At 39.8% G+C, this 19,866-nt stretch overlaps 1 protein-coding gene across 3 annotated transcripts in view; it reads left to right on the top strand.

Moving 5' to 3' along the window:
- The window catches only part of CDH13 (cadherin 13), a 426,216-nt gene that overhangs the window by 272,787 nt on the left and 133,563 nt on the right, over nucleotides 1-19,866 (top strand). For all 3 annotated transcript variants that reach the window (XR_007628446.1, XM_050311304.1, XM_050311303.1), the window contains exon 7: nucleotides 16,760-16,938. Coding sequence is in view for 2 of the 3 variants with exons in the window: in XM_050311304.1 (XP_050167261.1) it covers nucleotides 16,760-16,938 (179 nt within the window). In the remaining variant the exon portion in view is untranslated. The remainder of the gene's footprint in view (nucleotides 1-16,759; nucleotides 16,939-19,866) is intronic.

Here is a 19,866-nt window from a genome sequence, read left to right as displayed (position 1 = left end):
TCTTTCTGAGAACTTGATCTTATGTCAGCACATCTGCTGAGCCAAACTCCATTCAGAGAAAGACTTACCCATTGCAGAAGTGTCACTACCCTGGAAATATTCCCGTGGACAGTACTTGGGAACCAGTTTGCCTGCTAATGTGGGTTTAAATTTAGGGCCTTAAAATTCTGTGGTTGCTTAATGTGGGAAGGAGGTTGAAACCTGCCAAATGACAGCCTATATTTAAAGGCAGCAAAGATGATGATAGTTTCGTTTTATGTTGTTCTTGTGCTGATTTATTTCGATATCTATATTTCCTTCCAAAACCTCTTGCCTTAGGTTGTAAATAGCAAAATAAATATTATTCTTTTTAAGTAACTCTCCAGCAGCAAAGTAAGAGACCACTAATGAGTTGTGCAGTACATCAAAGCTCAGTGGTCCATAAAGCAGTGTGACCCTGCACAGCCCTTGGACCCATCACCATCAAGAGCTTTTCATTCACTCCTTTTCTGCGTGAGGAAACAGCCTCAGAAAATCATGCAAGGATAAACAATTTTGTCTTTCAGAATTGCCAGTAACAGCTTTCCTAGATTTTAAGTTTCCCTGCTCGTGTTTCCATTTAGTTTAATCCGTCTTGAGCATATTTCTGTCGAACCCTGTGACTTCAGAGGAGGGCTCTGGCAGGAGAAGGAGAGCTCTCCCCCTGCCTGCTGCCAACCCTGCCACTGTGCCCACAGCCCCCCTGGGAGGGTGATGCTGCAGCTGCCAGAGTAGTGAACCTGAACAGCAGCTCTGTGTCAGCATCTTTTCCTGGGATGCTGCCATGCCCAGGATTCTTGATGACCTCAGAGGTCGCTCACTCCACCCCAGCTCTTCACACAGACCTTTTGCTCACGATTGCCCCCCTTGTCAGTGAGTAAATGATGTTTGCTGGGGAGGAGGGGAGGATAAGGGCATGTCCTAAGTTTACTGTTTACTGGCAGTGGGTGTGATCCTTTAGGATCAGCCCAAAGCTGAGCATCACAGCCCTGGGCAGGGGTCTGTCCCTGGAGCCAGCTGGGTCAGAGTTTGGGAAAGCAGCACAAGCTGGGGAAGGAGCTTCCAGAGTTGTGCTTTACACAACCTCAGGGTGGAACTAGTTGGCCACCTTCACCTTTTCCTTAATTCCTGCTCCAAGTCCTTCTGTCTGTTCCATTAAGGACAGAAATTGCCAAGGAATCACAATTCCAACCGGGCTGAACAACATTTTAAGGCGGATTGTTGTAAGCATGAGTATCCCCCTCTCATGGAAGCTCTCACTTGCTGTAATTCCAGAGGCATAAATCTGTTCCTGATTATGTGGATTCTGTTTAAAGGAAGGAATTAAGTAGTTTTGTCTTACGGCAGGATGCCAGGGATGTTTGTACTGCAAATCCTCATTTTGTGGTTTTTAAAAAAAAAAAAGTGTTTCATTACTGAGTGTAGAAGTTTTTATACCGCCGTGGGGAATTCGCTGATCAGGAAAACATTCCAAAATATCATAAAGGAAAATTAGACTTGTAGGAGATTATGCAAATGAAGGTGTTTTCTTACAGAGAGAGAGAGGAATCTTTAGATTTTCTTTTGTTTGGGTTTCCTGTGTTTGCCTACATGAAACGAATTGGGGAAATCAGAATTTTTTCCCTCTCGTTAAATTCCAGAGCTGGTTATTAGTACAGTAATTCTGTAATTACTTCTCTGTAACTGTGTTTGAGAATCGAAACATTAAATGAAAAATTTACTTAGGATGCGTTCTGAGGTGCCTCTGAACATAGAGGTCAATAGCTTGCATTTTGTAAACATTTTTGGCTTAGACATTTGTATGTTTTTCAAATATTCTAACTGAATAAACCCAGTAAAGAATTAATATAACCAGTTTTGTACATTAGAATTGCAAAAATGTAGCCTCTTTTAATAGCAGATATATTTCTTGTAGTGTCACATTTCATTTTCCAGGGATTTCAATGAAAGCAGGAGCAGAAATGATGTTTTTTTTCCTCCTCTGTAATAATTGTGGGGTAGTTGTCAATTTTTCATTAATACTAAATGCTTTTCGTGCAGCAAAACATGAACAACAGGAATGCTGTATCTCCACTAATCACTTTTTAAAAGGATATATTTTTTAATTCCCAGAGCTGACTGATCAGCTAAGAGTTAAGATTTTGACTGGCGTGTTTGGGTCAAGATAATATTTCTACTCCAGGAAATGAAAGCACCGGGACTTGAATTTCTCAGAAATTTGGTGGTTTGTGTAACCTTCCGTCCTTAAACTCAGCTCAGTGTGTCAAGAGCGGGCTGTGTGAAATTCCTGGAGGTTCCCAGTGTTATTCCCAAAGCCTGAGGGTTGTGCAGGCCACGGGTGCAACCCCCAGCACCTGCACCCACAGAGCACGAAAGGAGGGTTTGCAGCGTTACCTTCCGACCCTTCACCCATCACTGGACAGTTCTGTTTGCTGTTGTTGACAGAACACTCCATAAAGAAGTGCCTGGAATGTGAAAAACAGAAGGGGAAGCAGCTCTTCTGTAGGGCTGTGTGAGTTTATGGGATCAAGGGGCAGTTGAGCATCCTAGAGGTGCACAGGGCACTTGGGAAGGATGTTGGTACAGCCAAGAGGTGATGAGAAGCCTCTGATTCCACAAGGGGTTCTTCTGGAATTATTTGAGTCAAGCCAGTTCAACGTGGATAACTCAGCAGATGAAAATGTCGATGAAAAGAACCCAAGTCTGAAACTCATTTGCACTTATATAAACTAAAAATAACTTTATTGAAATCTGTTTATTAATATTTTCCCATATCTCTGTTATCTATGTTATACAGCAAGTATATGTGTATATAATAGAGACATTAACTCCCTTACATATTTAAATGCCACTATTCCAAATGAAATCATATCAAAGAAAAATACATGGGGACTCACAATTATACATATATTAAAATATCTCTCTTTGCTTCAGAGCAGTACTTTTAAATAGATTTCAGTTTTAAGAATGTATGCACTGTCAGCTCTTAAAGCATTCATTTGCTTTTATGAGCCTGTAATGTTCCTGCACTATTATTCAGAGTGTCATCCCAGAATCATGAAGTCAAAACTTGCCAGAAATTACCACATATCCAGTATTTCTGTGTCTCCACATGCAGTAGCTGGGACAGAAGATGAAATGAAAGTGCTTTATAAAGTTTGCCCAGCAAAATTGAAAGTCATCATTTATACTCTGTTTCCAATACAAGTGCCTTATTAATGGTTAACTAGTTTTGAATAAATCTGTCATAAATGTTTAACTGAGGGTCACTGGGTTGATTCTAATTATGGCTTATAAACATCTGTGGCTTGGTTAATTTATAATGTGATTTGTAGCCTTGTACGTAGATCTCACTGCTTTAGGAGCAGGCACATGACCAGAGAATGAAAAATTCCCTTCACTGCTTTTCTGCTGATAGCTCCAGTGCTATGCACAGAGGATTCCAGAACTGGTCTGCCATACAACATTTATCAGTTGATTTCCTCCATGTAAATGTGATAAAACCCCTCGGAAATTAGCATAAGTGGGTCATTCTGCAAGTGGGATGCAGCTGAATGTTATTATGAACTACTGCTAAGACTGTTAAATTGGAATAAAAACTTCAGTGGTGCTTTTCTGCAGCTTCTACAACCTCCTAATTTTAGAAAAAAAAAAAAAGAACTGATTTATAGACAAATATAAGCAGAGAATGGCATCACTTTTCCTTTTATTTCATGCAGAACCCAGGTGTGAATGGTTCTTCTAGGAAAACTCTTTCATATCCCAGCCAAAGGAGGGAATTTTGGCTCACACTGTGTTTCAGGCAGCAGAGGGAACCTATTCCAGTTGGATACAGGCAGTTTAGTTATTCAGCCAGGCCTTGTGTTTATATTTGTATGCAAAATATCAGAATAACCAGTTTGTAATTGTCATTTTTGCTGAGCAAATAGATCACTGGTCAGTAGGACCACGGTATTTCATGGTACAGGAAACAAGTTGAAGTTTTCAAGTCAGACTTAGCCTCAAACCATGATTGTTCCAAGGGCAGAAAGTATCCCTGATATCTGAAACAGAGAAATAAATGTTTCTCTATAGACTTTAATGTGTATTATTGAATATATTCTAATTGAGCCAAGTATTTCTGTGTCTTTTAATACAGATGGAATTTAATTAAACAAGGAAAGTCTGAAAAATTCAGAAAATAAATACAGAAGAAATCACATGTCTGACATCTTTGAGAACATCCTGCTCTTACCCCCAATTTTTTTCACAACTCTATTGGCACCTGCATTTCTGTGCTTTCAACAGCACAACTAATTTGTCACCAGTTGTGTAGCTCTAAAAGTCAACACTGGCATGAGTACACATGATCTGTTTCTTTCAATTTTTAAACAATGTTAGTATTCTGTGTCATTGCAGTGTAACTGAGAAACTTGTAAAATGTGCCATCTTTTATTTGCTTTAGCAAATTACCCATTTGGTTTAATTTGTAGCTGTGCTGTGTCAACAGATCTATTCAGTGCAAAGAAGATCATTATCAGATCTGGTTGTTATGGGCTTAGAAAGTACAATAGGTTTAAGAGAATGCTGCTGGGATTGGTATCAGTGGGTTAGTTCAGAAGGGGCAGGGAAGTGAGTGAAATTATAAACTATTCCCTCTTTAAAATGGCACATTTGAATAAAATAGTCCATTTGAATAAAGTGGCACATTTGAATAAAAAGCACAGTGAACTCCTGGAGAAAAGGAGTTTGCAGCTATTTAATATGTGTTTCTGGTAGTGTCATAAAATACAGGACAACTTCATCTGACATTGGTGCATGTCATTGGAATGCCTCTCTCCTCTCAGACTTCCCAGATCTGTCATGAATTGATGATTTAAGCTACAATTTTTCAAATTTGACACGTAATCCATAGATACAAATCATTGTGGCTCATTTATAACTGTCATAGGGGTTCTGCTGTAGATAAACAGACATGAAATAATTATAAAGATATCAAAGTTGATAAGTTTGGGGGATTTTTGTTTGCTTGATTGTTGGTTGTTTTTTTCTTTAGCAGGGGTTAAGTTTGAGGGGCTTTTTGGAAGTTACTGGTCTTGCCAAAAGTCAAGCAATGTACAATACAGCTGTAGTAGGGGTCCTGTGGTCCTCAACCCTTGAGTTTATATAAATATCCTGGGTAATAATACATTGATGATCTCATCCAGCTGAGAACTGTATGGCAGTGTCAGGGAAGGACATCAGCAGAAATCTTGGAGACCAAAACTGTGACTCAGTGCTGACCTTGACTTGTTGACTAGCAGGGAGATTTACAGCTCACATCCATAGAAAATAGGATTTCATGTAAGTTAGTGGAAAAAACAAACAAATAAATCACAGGAACACGAGGGGTGGGAAGTAAAATATTTCTTGATTTTTCTAACAAGTTCAGAGTGGAAGAAATCCGCCCAAGCTCTCAGAGATTGCATCCTGGAGGTTGATTTCGTTTGGAATTGTCATTCTTCCATACACCTTGAACCAGGGCTCCACTCGAAACTATAAAAGAGCTGAGGTGGAGGGGAAGATTTATGGATGTGTTTGACAAATGGTGTGTACAGGTTGCCTTTGAACTTTGTGGTATATTGCTATTGACATTTTTAACACTGGAAATTGTGAGGGCAAATGTCAACAGGGAACCCAAGGCAGGGCCCTCTCTGTCTGCTCCCAAGTCCTGTTTGCCTTTCAATTTATTTCTGACAGGGAGAGGTGAGGGGTGGAATGGACATTCACCCATTGTGGATCCATCCAGTGCATCCTTTACACGGCTCAGACCCACCTTTTCCCTGAGAAACAATATTTCATCGAGGTCCTGAGTTGAAAACTTGAATTTAAAGTGTGTGGCATTTTACTTGGTGGAAATGCAGAAGGGTGTCACCACTTGAAATCTATTCCTGGCTCTTCTTTCTTCAGATGATACAGCACTGACTGATGCCTTTTGGTGGTTTTGCACCTAAGAAAGAGAATTGCCATATGTATAAATGTACTTGAGCCAGCCTGTGACTTGATGACATTATATTTGCACAAAGCTCCACAAATCTTTATGATCTCGAAGTATCCAATTGCTGACAGTGATATATCAGGAGCCGTTCTGTGCTTAATTATTAATTTTACATTAAGGAGTTCCACAGTCAATATTTAGATGTTTTATGACATACAGAGCCTTTTCCACACTCATATTTTCTCTGGCAGGGACATAATGTAGCCCTTTCAATACTAAATCAATTGCACACAAAGTTAAAATAACTTGATTTATTGCTTAAGGTCCTTTCCCAACATGATGCATCAATTCTAAGGGAGTAAGAACAGTGATATCATGGCCTGCTGTTAATCCTTGGAGGCCTGCAAGGGTCAAGTGTCAGTGCAGACTGTCAAGATGTGCAGCCCAGAGCTCCCTTTGGCCCTAAGTAGTCAGGAAGTGGAAAAGTGAAAGTGTTTTGGAGTGTGTGGTACTAGAACAAAAGAATCATTTTATGCTAACCCTGTTTTCCACATCTGTAGTGATGGGCAGAATTAACAGGAGTGACATCACTTATTTTAAGTGCTCTGGAGTTTGATATCTTCTCTGAGTTAGACTTCATCCAGTTAATCACTTCTAAAGGTGCTTCATCTCACTTGTCCTAAATTTTTAGATTAGAATGGGATGAACTGCATCCAAAATTGTCGTTCCCTCTCCATGACTATTAAGAAGCTTGAAAGACTTGATATGAAATAATCTGAGCCTAAAATGGTTGTAACTGAGTGAAATCAATCACAGGATCACACTGTCTAACCCCAAATTTGCTGAACTAAGTGATTTAATTAATGACTTAATCCAGGAAAGGCCCTTTTAAAAACATATATTACACACTCCAGGCTGTGTTCTTGTTATATATATGGATAGAGTTTTGAAACCTGTGATTTATCTAATAGTTGCAAAGACCTGCTTTAAAATCCCAGACTATATTCTTTCAGCATCTGAATCCTCTATTAAATCACCTATAGTGGCTTTAAAATATAATTTAACCACAAAGATCATTTGCAGTGGGGCTGCAAGGGTTTCCATATGCAGATATTCAATCTCAAGAAGGGGAAAATGGCTGAAAACCATTCCAACTTCTATCGTTCTGGAATGCTATTAGGGAATGAGTTGTATGCCTTGATTTCAAGGCTGACCAGTTTGAAGTGGAGGTTTCCAGAATAGCTGACTGTGTTTATCCTTCCTCCCTGTGGACTCCTTAACAGTGGGAAACTGTTGAACTTGGTTCAGAAGAATGTGTGGAGGGGGAGGAAACGAATCCTTTCTAAGGGAAAGAATATATTTTCAACACATGCCTTATGGTCCTCTATGAGAATTTGTTCAGTACTAATTTGGAGACTTTAAAATCAAATATTCTACTTCTGTTTGTTTGTTTTAACAGGCATCACTGCATCTTTGATGTGAAAAGCGCAGTTCTCTGGATGGAGAACAGGGAGAGTAGTTGCCCAATTTATTCATTGGGTGCAGCAGTGAATTCTTTATGAAATATTTCTTGGGCAGGATGACTTTTATTAACTTCAATAGGGCAGACACTGAGACACCAACCAAATAATTTATCCAGGAGTTCATCTACAGGAGGGGGGGAGCAAAAAAAAAACAAAACTCACCTAAAAAGATCCCGTGTTAAGATGGAAACACTTACGCCTCAGATGAAAACTCTCAGATGTTTAATAGATCAAATGGCTGGGACTTGACTACGAAATCAATACAAAGATGAAATAATACATTAGAATTAGCTATGTGCTGTGGTTCCTACAGATGAAGCTGGAAGGTATGTAAGATGATTTACCTCCTCATTAGGATGCCTGATTCTTCTTTCATCAGCACTACTTTTATGATATTGAAGCCCCCTTGGCTTTTGTGGGTTAATTTGGGATTGGTGCAGATGACGAGAGTCACAGTGACAGAACCACGATAACAGAGATGGGTGTTTCAATTCTATCCCCACTTTGTAGCGTGAGATTAAAGCACAACCAGTTCCTATTAGTTAACAAGGCAAAGAATAAAGATGAGAACTTCCCAGGTGCAGCAAGTGATGAAGTGCATGGAGGGGTATGGTCATTATCCTATATCCATAGGAAATAAAACTGAGACTTGTACAAGCTGCTGGTGGCAAGAAGGGAAAGGCTGTAATGCAGGAGAGGCACAAAATAAAGGCACAGATCATCCTTTTGCTTTTCTCTCTTATTTCACATACATTGGTGTGAGAGATTGGAGAGCTAAAATGTGAATAAAAGCAGTGTAAGGTTGTGTATACCTAATGCAGCCCTTCAAGGTCACTTCTCTATTCCATAGCCTCACCCAGTATAAATCTTTGCTTTAGTAGTGCTGGGCTGAATTAGATCAACAGAAATTCTGGCCCACTGTCCCCAAAAGCATTTCCAATCAGAGCAGATTGACCTTGCACTAAGAGATCTTATTAAAATGTGATATTATTACCTTTTTATCAGGAAAGATGCCAGGATACCTTACTTGGACATAGAAGAACAGTGGAAAGTGATTTCTGTGAAGTAATGACATGTTTTTGATTAAAACCCACTGAGACAGGGCGGTGTAATTTCTGCCTTTCTTATGAGGTATTTTTAAGCCAGTCAATTCCTTTACAAAAGCAGGTAATTTGAGGAATAAGATCTTCCATCTGTGAGTGTGGCCCTGATCAAAAATCACTGAAACCTGTGAAAACTTCACCTTCTTAGAAAAACCTCTCCACTTTGCTGTTGTTCTGGAACAAGTCCTAATGCAGAGTATACACACAGAGTAGTGTGGCCTGGGTTTCTTTTTACCCAGTTCTCACAGATTGCATTCTTAATGTTTTAAAAAGAATTAGGCACTTAATGTCAATACATTACATTTTTTTTGTTTCTTTTTTTTATTCGTTTTGAAATAATTTGTTGTCAGAATGAAAGGAAAAATATTCTTCTCATTTTCATTCTCAAAGTGTTATTAGATTTGAATATACCACTGATTTAAAACTTATATTTGGAGCTGATCTCTTTCATTCCCATGAATTTTATTCAACTGCTTTAGCACTTGCCTTGCAGACAGTTCTAGATAAAAAAGAAAATATGACTGACAGACATCTCTGTGTCGGAGCTGCTATTGGCATGGGATTTCTCCATTTAAAAAATATAAAAATGATAGCAGTGCAGTGCTGCCTTGATTCCCTTTCAGCTCCAAGAGCTCCAAGTGCTGGTAGGTCCCCGAATTCTGAGGCTCTCACGGCTTGGTGAATTGCTGGATGTGAACTGGGGCTCCCAGTGATTGGTTTGTTTAATAAGGGCTGGGAGAAGAGTCTGTGCTTGTTTTCACTGCTGTTCCTGTAAGTGCTCAGGATCCTAACTCTGCCTGACAAGGTGAAAGTGGCTTTGAAGAGGAAGATGGCCAGTTCCCTCCCTGAAGTTCAGAATGCAAATAACTGACAATCCTTTTTTACTAACCTAAGTGGAGTCTCTGAAACCTCCATTTTCTTTTCTTCATTTATCTTGATTAAGAATGCCTCCCTGCTTAGAGAGGCTGGGAGAAACTGGATATTAACTTCTTTTTAGGAGAGAAAGTTTAAATGATTAATCTAATTCTGTCTGGTTTATTTTCTGTCAGGAAGTTTAGGGGAAGCTTTCTACCACATTCAAAAGGTAATTTCCCACGGGTATTTCTAGATATGAAAATTACATCTGGCTTTATTTATTTGCATTAACTTTAAAAATTGCTGTCTATTAGCAATTTGCATTGCTCTGACCACAGCTTTACCACCCAGACAAACAGGGAAGAGCACAAGAATGGGAAACTATTAAAGAAAAGTTAAAGAAAAGCTCAAAGAAAACATTTGGATTATAAAACAGAGACAAGTGCAGAATATATATATTTTAGTAAGCTCTCTGCTCGGCTGGTCTTGACTATAAAGTTTGCATCTGCATTTAAACTTCTCAAATGGGAATGATTGCAGGCAATCCCAATTTTCCCTGGGAAGTGGGAGAACACCCCTGGCAAAATGTTTCACTGTCCAGCAGTTCAGATCAAAGGGCTCAGTGAAGGAGCAAATCCTTCCAGGCAGGAAGCACCAAGTCTCAGGCTTTTCACCACTTGTAGTTGTATAAAAGAGGAGGAAAGAGCCTCCCACCCCCCATCTGCCCTCAGGCAGTGGTGTCCTGGAGTTTAGATGGCAATGACAAATGCCCTCCTGTGGATTTGGGCTGGTTTTCTGCAGGTGTTTGCCAGTTTGTCACAGTCCTAAGTTACGTGGGGATTGTGGGAATTCCTCCACTGAAGGCTTTCAGAGAAGGGGTCAATATTCTTGTGTGTCTTTTTTCGAGGATGGTCCTGCCTTGTTTTTACGGGGTTGATTTTAATGGTGTTTTAAATGTCTCATCTAGCCTTCATTTGCTGATTTTTTCTGATTGATTTCCAGTGCTAGTCAAACTCCAGAGAGAACATGGCTCCTTTGTGTTTCCTGAGTATGCCTAGGGCTGAATCTTGCTCTTTGTATGTTGAATAGATATTCCTTCACACATAAATCACCGCTCTGTCATGTTCGCCTGCTGCGAGATGTTCAATGCGTATCATCATTTACATTAAACCATTTACTTCAAGAGAATGGGTTATATTGCTTTATGAATTATGTTATCTGACATAGAAGATTATGTTATGAATTGGCACTTAGAATATTAGAACAGTGGGACTTTTTATAGCTTATGGTCACGATCCAAGGAGTAATTCATGCCTCTTCCTAATAAACTTCACTGGTCGAAAGGGGAGCAGAGATGAGAGTGTGACATTTTTACAAGGGATTCAGAACTTAGGAAGAATCCTAGTTAAGAAAAAAATCTTTGGCGATTTGCCTAAGTCTGCAGCCTGTTCATATCTGGAGGAAGGGTATAATTCTTTTTCAGCTGCATCTCAATTGTCCAGAGCCCTCTTTCCCTAAACTTGTGATCCCCAGTCCGTGTGGAGGGGCTGGAAGGGAACAAGTGGGATGAATTGCACGTGTCTGAGCAAGGAAGGCTGGTTTGCTGAAGGGGTAACAGTGTATTGGGTAGAACTGTGGCAACTCTTGAGGGGAAGGCAGAGTTGTAGTAGGACTATTTTTGTGAGGAGTTTCTTACACCAGCAGAGCTGTCACTGCTCCTCTCCTCTCATAATCTCCTTATTTCTATTTTCTGGATATTTAGGTTCACTAAACTTGGTTCAGGAACATATCACAGCACTTTCCTCTCTTTCTGAGTGTTAAAAATTGTGTGTGTTACAATATTAAACCCTTTTATTTTTTAAATGTGAAAAGTTAACATTTTTTGTAAGTGTAGAAAATTTCCACCAACCAGCCCTGTTCCTCTATAGAAAATTATTCAATAGCTCTGTCACCCCATATCACCTCATGTCACCCCATTGATATGTCACCCCATATCAAGGTTTCTGTTGTTACTCCTATACCTGTGTATGAGCAGATGAGGGGGAAGATTAATAAGTAGTACATTTGACTTAGAGAAAAAACAGCCTATTGCTTCCCCTGGATGGGGGAGAAGTGACTTCATGCTTTTGTTTGTTTGCTTGTTTGTTTTATTGTTATATTTTTTTATTAAATCTGTGATGGGGATTTTAGTGTTATGAAAGGATAAATAACATTCTTCATAATTCCTTACATCTGCAAAAAGTAGAGCATAAATTTCAGCGTAGCTACCACGAAATATCATAACCTGTTATGTGCTGATAACATGCACACAATCTGGAAAGCTTTGGTGGGGCTATAAATTTTCCACGTTTTCACCAAACAATTTTACCCTACAGAAAGAAACATTCATAGCAGTGGAGACGAAGCACAATTTACCAAAATAACATCCATGTCACACAACCTCAACTCATGCAAGTTCATTTACTGACACTTCCCCCATCAGTACCTGCCCTTTTCGGTCCAAACCCAAAAGCTTTTGACAACGTTTGCAGCAGTGACAGTGGCTGCAGGAGGGCTGGGGACAGTCCTGTGTGTAACTCATGTTCTGAGCATCCCAGGAGTGAGTAATTCATTCTGCCAAAACAGCTGTGCTACTCACGAGAAAAAGAAAGGTTAAATGCCTGTATTGCCAAAGGTTGACCTGCCCATCCATCTTCCCTGCTCTGTCATAACGTTCAGCTGGGAATGTCCCATTATTTCTTACTCAATTTAAATGCTTCTGCCTGCATTAACTCTCCATAGGTAGCAACAATTCTTGACAGTTCTTCATTTCTGCTTAAAGGTACTGAAGTTTTCTTTTGTGTACCAAGAGAAGTTTGTTTATTATTCATTCCACAGTTGATAGTTCACCAGTTCATCCCTCAGAGCTGCTGACTGCAGTACCTTGGCATTCCCAGAGTACTGCTCAGTGAGGCCAGCTAAACTAGAGTTTAAAAAGAATTGACCTTACATCTAAATAGACAATGTGAAGAAGTCCCACAGGGTAGAAAATTATTGCTCCATACAAATATAAATATGCCAAAAGCCTGAACTCATTAATTCTTACTAAATATTCTCTCTGTTGAGCAAGGCCTTCGAGTTTTTAAGAGCACACATGAGTTTAAAAACCACAGTGGCAATCAAATGCCCTTGATTGGAACCATAATAGACCCTTCTTCCTATATTTGTTTTGCTTCCCTGGGGCTTGTCTTAAAGTACAAAATGACAGTCAAACATGTTGTGATGAGAACAACCTCCATTTTCTGAAGGTTGGGCTCTAGACATACAGGTAATCCTCTTGATTTTCTTCCTTCTTCACCCCATTTTTCATTCTTTGTTCTCCTTCTTGGATTAAAACACCTTTACTTTTTGAAACTATACCATAATTGATTATTATCCATTTACAGAGGTACAGCTGAAGTTGTGAAGAAGGTGGGAATAAATCTCAGCAATGAAGTCATGTCAATTAGGAAAATAGAATCTTCCCTTTCTGTGACACATCTAGAAAACATTTAATGTACTGAACACACAGTGGACACACAGAGAAAGAGTCAAAATAACACAAGAAAACTCCGATGTGAAGTTTTTGAGCATTGCAGCTCTCACAAAGTTACAGTTTATCAGTCCTTAAATGGATAATATTTAAATATGAGTATTCAAATTCAAAGTCTTAAAGCTTGAGACATTTTTTCGCCATTTCATCAAGTGGAAATAGGCCTCACTTCCACTTTGCAAATAAAATTTCCAGTTTACTGTATTCAGCTGCTAGATTTACAAATAAAACTGCCAGTTTTATTTGTAAATCTAGCAGCTGAATACAGTAAACAAAAAGAGGTTAGTAGTAATGTACTCCTGCCATCTTGACAGAAAAATAAAGAAGAAAAAATGAAAGAAAAGAAAAAGGAATGAAATAGGTTATTAAGAGGTTATTAACAAAATGTCAATTTTTGCCCAAGAAACCATCTGCTCCAGTCACCACAAAACTGCATGTGCTGTGTTTTACTTCTTAATGCCTGAGGGGAGCTTTTAGCCAAGATTTCCAAGCCTATTCCCAGGCCAAAGGAGCAACCACCAGACCGATGGCTGAACCTCCGGAGCCACAACCTGGCTGATGGGGCTTTGTGCCTGGTCAGTGGGGAGGAGCAAGTGGAGGTTCTGAGGGATTCTGGGAGTAGTGAAACTGCCCAGAAAGTGTGACAAATTAACCCTGAATGCTGAGGTACACCCAGCCCTGCCCACACCCCCGGTGAGCGAGTCGCCTCCCGGAGTGGCCGTGCATCATCGGCGCCGCTGCGGAGTTGCTGATTTTGCAGACGTTTCTTCCTCTGCTTGATAAGTTGATATATATTGTTTAACATGATAATGTAGCAAGCTGTTGTTTTGTGGTTTGAAAGCCAGCTGCGTTTGATTGATGCCAGGAATGGAAGGATTTGTAAAATGACATTGAATTAGATGCAGTCGGTTTACGGGTCTGGGGAAATGAATATTTTATGAGGAATAAAACTTTATGATGAAGGAGGAATACTGAGGAAGTGTGCATCTTGAATGAAACTCTTTTGGACTGGTGCATGCTGTAGAGCTTTTCAAAATACACATTTGTCTCACTAGATTTCTAGGAAGGAGATCTTTATAAAAACACTGCCATTTGTGGAGGTCCAACCTCAGCTGTATGGTCATGTGTGTTCTCTCTGTGGACACCTCAACTAGCATAGGAAAGTTCTTCCTGGGAATGCAGCAACTGGACTTCTCCAAAAGGTCCCTGGTGTATATTTTAGCTGCTGGTTTAAATCTGTCATGATTTTTGAGGCATCAGCCACAAAAATGGAAGCACATGGGTGATGTTTAAAGAGCTGTGGGTTTTGTATGTTCCCAGACACACAACCTCAGACAGACTGTGTTCATCCATTATGGCATTTAAGGACAACCCCATGTTTTATGTGCATTCTTACCTCCGTTGTGTGAACTTGTGAGAGCAGAATAACTTCTGCTTGAATGTAAATGACACTTGGCTGGTAGCCAGAAACCAATAGAACAAAACTTTTGACAGAAGCAGCATTTAAAAAAAAGAAAAAAAAAAAAAAGGATCTAATTCTCTCCAGCTTTGCTCCTGCATCTCTATGCAAAATGAATGCAAAATTCTGCTCATCTGAGTTGCTGGGGTTTTTTGTCTGTTTGCACCAAAGGAATGATTGCGTGGCACAAGATAATGTCTAGTGAGTTGAAAGGTTAAAGAACTGCAGCTGGCAAATCAGAATCGGATCCAGCCATTGTGTTGAGCCAGTTCTATGCCAGAGGAACCAGAGATTTGGGGATTTACATCAGAACCTAAAATTTACTTGTGCCTTCCACAGTCTTATCATCAGAAATATTTCAGCAGAACTATCTGGGACAAGTGTATAAAGAGGATTTCTACCTGAGTATGTATTGTAATAACTTTCTAAATCTCTCCTGAGCATCAGCTCATCTAATAGATGAATAATAATAGCAACTGGTACATTCATTTAACGTGTTGTCTGATGTACTTGAGTATGGCATCTTATTAAACTGCATTTTTCAGGAAAGCATTGTGTACTGAAACCCATTAAAATTTCACTTGACCTTGGGCACCCTCTAAGATCTCTTGAAGATTGGCCCTTATCCTTATTTATTTCATGAAGTCTTGTGTTTAGGAGATCTTCATGGAACACATTACCTAATATCAACACAAACAATCTTATAAAAAGTGTGATAAATGTCTAAAAAATATAGCACATTGTGCTGTACTTGTGAAAAGAGGGTGAATCTTCATTCCTCAAAATAGAAAGCTGCTCTTTTTCTTCTATTTTCTTCTGAAACAGTCGCAAACAAAGCAGGTGAAAATATCAGGGCTGGGATCATCTTGTAATACTGGAAAACATGGCATGGTATCCAGTGGTAAGCTTCTTTTTGAGCTGTCTGACCTTTAATCACTGGTGAATAAAACCAACATGCTGTCAGATCTCTGTTATTTTTCTCAAGGGGGTAACTCTGCCTGAAGTAGCAATGAAGCAAAACCTTTGAGAGCTTACAGTCAAGGTCACCACAAGAAGAGACAACACTTTGTACCCTGGGAAGCACAACAAAAGGGAAAAAAAAAAAAAGCAGAAATGTATCTAAACAAGCCAGTTGTGTTTGTTTAACAGTGAACCAGGCAGTTGTTATATCAGCCTGTAAACGAAGCTGGGCTTGTTTTTATTTTTACCACAATATTTTGGGTTTTTTTTTGATTTTTAAGGTCAAGACCTTCAGAGAGAACACAAATTCACTGTTTTTCATTGTACATGATTGACACACATTCTTGTTATCGAGGCACTTCCAATCTGCTGTCTTAGGCCTTGTCTGTATCAGAAGGCTTTAATCACTCCTGGTTATTTCCTTGGTTCTCCATGTACCCTGTGCATTATTATCTCTGGAATGCTTAGGACAGAATTTTGCAGGCTGTGCCAGCCTCTGGTGGGAGGGAGAGGAAAGGAGTGGATCCTGGGGTGCAGGAGGATGTGTTCCACCAGCTAAGCACACAACTGGCAGCAGCTCAGTCCTCTCTCTATTAGCTGTGATATAAAAGCAGAGTGAGGTTTTTTCCTCTGGCCAGCATTCAAGGATCTGTGCAGGTGACAGTGTTCCCTTGTGGCTCTCTCCAGCAGAACTGTGTGCTGTAGGAATTCTGTGTGAAAAAAACACAAACCTTCATCCCTGGAAGGACAGTGGGGCAACAGAGATGGGGGTTTCATTGAGGCTGACACAATTAACTCGTACATCAGTGAAAATTGAACTTAGAATAATGTAGGCTTTTATAATTACAAAATCTCTTATTGTCAGAATTTATAGCCCAGACAGAAATTCTAAATCAGGAGAGATTTAGAAACTTATCACAATATATACAAATTCTGAAACTGCAAGACTTTACAGTACAGAGACCTTTGTCTTATTTTAGAATTTTCTTCATCATACACATCTGTAGACTTTCTGCCTGTGAAATTTAAAGTGAAAAGATGCACCTGTAGTTGGTTTAGCTAGTTACAGTTAACAAGGCTGGTTTCAAAGCAGATATGGGGAGTTTCTGTTAAAGTCACATGTCCTGCTGCAAACCAGAAGTGCTGGCTGTGTTGGCTGAGCAGCAGGTAAAAATAATATGAAAACAAGTACAGCCTAAATATCAGGTGGAAATACTTTGTGGTCTTGATGGGATAATTCAGGTATTGAAGCCACCTGGCTCTCCCAGGTGGAAGCAGCATCATTTCACCTGGTTTTGTTCCCCTCTCCCTCAGGAACCACAGTGATGCGAATGACGGCGTTCGATGCTGACGACGCCAGCACAGACAACGCCCTGCTGAGGTACAACATCCTCAAACAGACCCCCACCAAACCCTCCCCGAACATGTTCTACATCGACCCGGAGAAGGGGGATATCGTTACGGTGGTGTCGCCTATGCTGCTGGACCGGGAGGTGAGTGAGCACTTTGCTATCGCCAGGATCTTCTGGGATGTGAAAAGAGGTTCTGGAGCATTGTTGGGGTGGGGATTCAGGTGCTAAACTTTGAGGAGTCTTTTAAGAGTGTTGTTTATTTCTTATTTGGGTGTAGGGAGTTGTACCTTCGATGTTTGTAAACACTGAATTGATCATTGTTGATGATTCCTTGATGTGCTGAATGGGGAGAGCGAATATCTCAGGAATAAGCAGAGTTCAGCTTAAAGTTGCCAACTGATTCTTTGGAAGTAAAAAACCTCCATAGCTAATTGTGCATATAGCTTGCTTTGAGATTGCTACAGTTTGGTGCTTTAAATCCTTTTCTAGAATTTTATTTTTCTGAGTGAACTTAATAAACTAGTTATCTTGGTACCTCATAGTCAAAGAAAGAAAACACAAAAAGGAATAGTAAAGGGCCAGGTTATCTGCATGTGTTTTTAAGGTGAGCAGTGCCAAAATCTATGTTTATTACAGGTCATTAATGTTAGAAGAACAACAATTGAGAGCAAAGAAAGCTTAAGTATGACCATTTAAAGCTGCATGTGCTGTCTCTGAGCTTGTCCTCTAGGTTGGTTAGATGCATGACTGTCCAATATTCTCAATATTCAACATGTTATTTCTCACTTTAACCAGAGAAAATGTAGCCTGGACCACTTCTCTTTCCCAATAGGTAGTTTTTCTGCAGGCTTTTCCAGCAGCAAATATTTATTGTTAAATCAGGCACAGATTCCAGACACTCAGTGCAGTAAAACTAAGGTCTGGGCCTGTAGGTCTGTGTTTTTAGCTTTAAAGAGATTCCAGTATTTTCATATTTGGGTGTCTGGCCACAGAATCATGCCCAAGTTAAGGTTTATACAATCACTACCTTTTTGCCTCACGTTTCCCTTCAAAATTTATTGTTTCAGCTCAAAAGCTTTATACTGTTTTCTAAAGTCAATTTTAGGTATTTTTATTTCTAATAGATACCCATTGCCCAGATTAAACCATTTTACTCAAAATTAGAAAATCAATGGAAGGGAATGAACATGCCTGCTTCTCCCAGTATCTTCCAAAGGTGGCTGTGATTCATGGAATAATGATTCTGTCTCCATGCGACAAACCTGCCCTCAATCAAAGGGGTGCTGTGGCTGGGCAGTATATCCTGAAAGCAGCATCTGAATTCCTCATGATTTTTACTAATAGTCAGTTCAATGCCTTTACTCTGGAGGTGACATGACGAGCTGCAGCCTTGTTGAAACTGCAAAGTAATTTTTGTTGTTGCTGCACACACGGTGTGTGTTTTATGAGCCAGAGTGGAGGGCTGTGGGCAACTTTAGCACTAAACCCCAATTGTTATCTGCAGGTAGAATTCAGTCTCATGCTGTCTTGTCAGGGGAAAGGTTTGGGGAAAGGGATGTTTTTAATTTTTTTTCACAAGATGTTCTGTGCCCTGTCATATTTGTGGGTTCAGCCTCTTTTCCCCCTTCCTGCTCACGTATGTCTTGTGTGGTAATCATGCCCCAGATCTGTGGAGCTGGACAAGCATGGTTAAAGATGCACAACTTCTATTTTTAACCACAGTATCAGCTTTTAGGGACAAGTCTAATGATCTTAATCCAGCATAACCTTGATGCTCTATAAGTAACTCTTCTGTATTTCTGTGTAGCTCATGAAAATGAATTGTTGTAAAAAATTGTCTGAGGTAGAGAGAGACAGGAGTAACACCTGGAGGAGCAAATGCTTTCCTGGTTAGGGAATCAGGTGTCTGCATATCACCAGGCTTGGATAAATGACTTTTTGGGAGGTGTTGGTCTAGAGGGAGTACCATGTGCCACTCTTCTGCAGGATGGCAGTGGATATTGGGACCTTATTGTTGTGAACCTTTGAAAATCTTAAATGGCTTAGTTTTTTTTCGCAGTCTTCCATGAAATATGCTGTAGAAATATGGGAGAAAGAAATGTTTTTTCCTCCTGAATGCTTTGCAAGTAGGTGGATAAAAAATTTAGATAGAGGAGAAGAATCTCTTGAAAGAGTATTTGTGAACAGGAGACAGGAATGGTTTGACCTCTGCAGTTCTCACCCTGCTTTTCTTGGCATCTCAGTGGACAGTGTGTTCTACTATAACACACAGGGAACTGCAAGTTTTTCCTCATGTTTTCCACTGCTTGGAAAAGAGAAAGGGTCAGCTGAGTTGTTCCACATCCAGTTTCATGACTGGGATCTGGGTCAGCAGCGTTTGCAGATAACAGAGTGAAGCTGATGAAGGAGAAAATATTTATATGAGGGGGATGGGAAGATTCTGCTGGGGAATTTCAGTCCAGAAAGTGCAAACATTGCTCCTGGTGAATCCAATTATTCCTGGCTACCAGTTCAAAGCAGCAGCTTCTCCCAGGTTTTACTTCAACTTGTAATTGGGTCAATCACCTGTGACTGTAGGTGTGCTCTTTAAAACTCTATTAGACACCAATTAAGGAGCTGAATTAAAGTAACAATTTCTCTAGGAAGGACATGGAATAAAGCAAAACCTCTTTTTTTTTTTTATTAATTTGTATATGCACCAGAGAATCACATGAAGTCTTTTAAAAGAATGCTAAAACACTGGTTAGAATTATTCCCTTTTACTACCTCTCTCTGTAAGTTTTATCACTGCTTGGATCTTGATGCTTTTGGGAAACTCTTCATTATATTTAAGAGAAATTAACAGAATATGAATTGCTTGGGGGGTTGTTTAGGTTCTTTTTTTTTTTATGTATCATTTATTTCATGTTTGTGCATCTGAGGGAACAGGAGACTGGGGGTTTTGCCCAGTGGGAGATACTGAGATGTGGAGATGGAAAACATCTGGCAGGTTTTTGCACATACTGGATAGTTGATATTGTTTTTCCATGCTTCAGCATATTCAGAAAAGTTGCTGTGGCATAGCCTAGA

This window comes from Myiozetetes cayanensis, unplaced genomic scaffold (assembly GCF_022539395.1).
Source record: "Myiozetetes cayanensis isolate MyiCay16 unplaced genomic scaffold, myiCay2020 scf16, whole genome shotgun sequence".
In the NCBI taxonomy this organism is placed as follows: Eukaryota; Metazoa; Chordata; class Aves; order Passeriformes; family Tyrannidae; genus Myiozetetes; species Myiozetetes cayanensis.
Note: the sequence above shows the minus strand (reverse complement) of the source record. Positions and strands in the feature narration are given on the sequence as shown.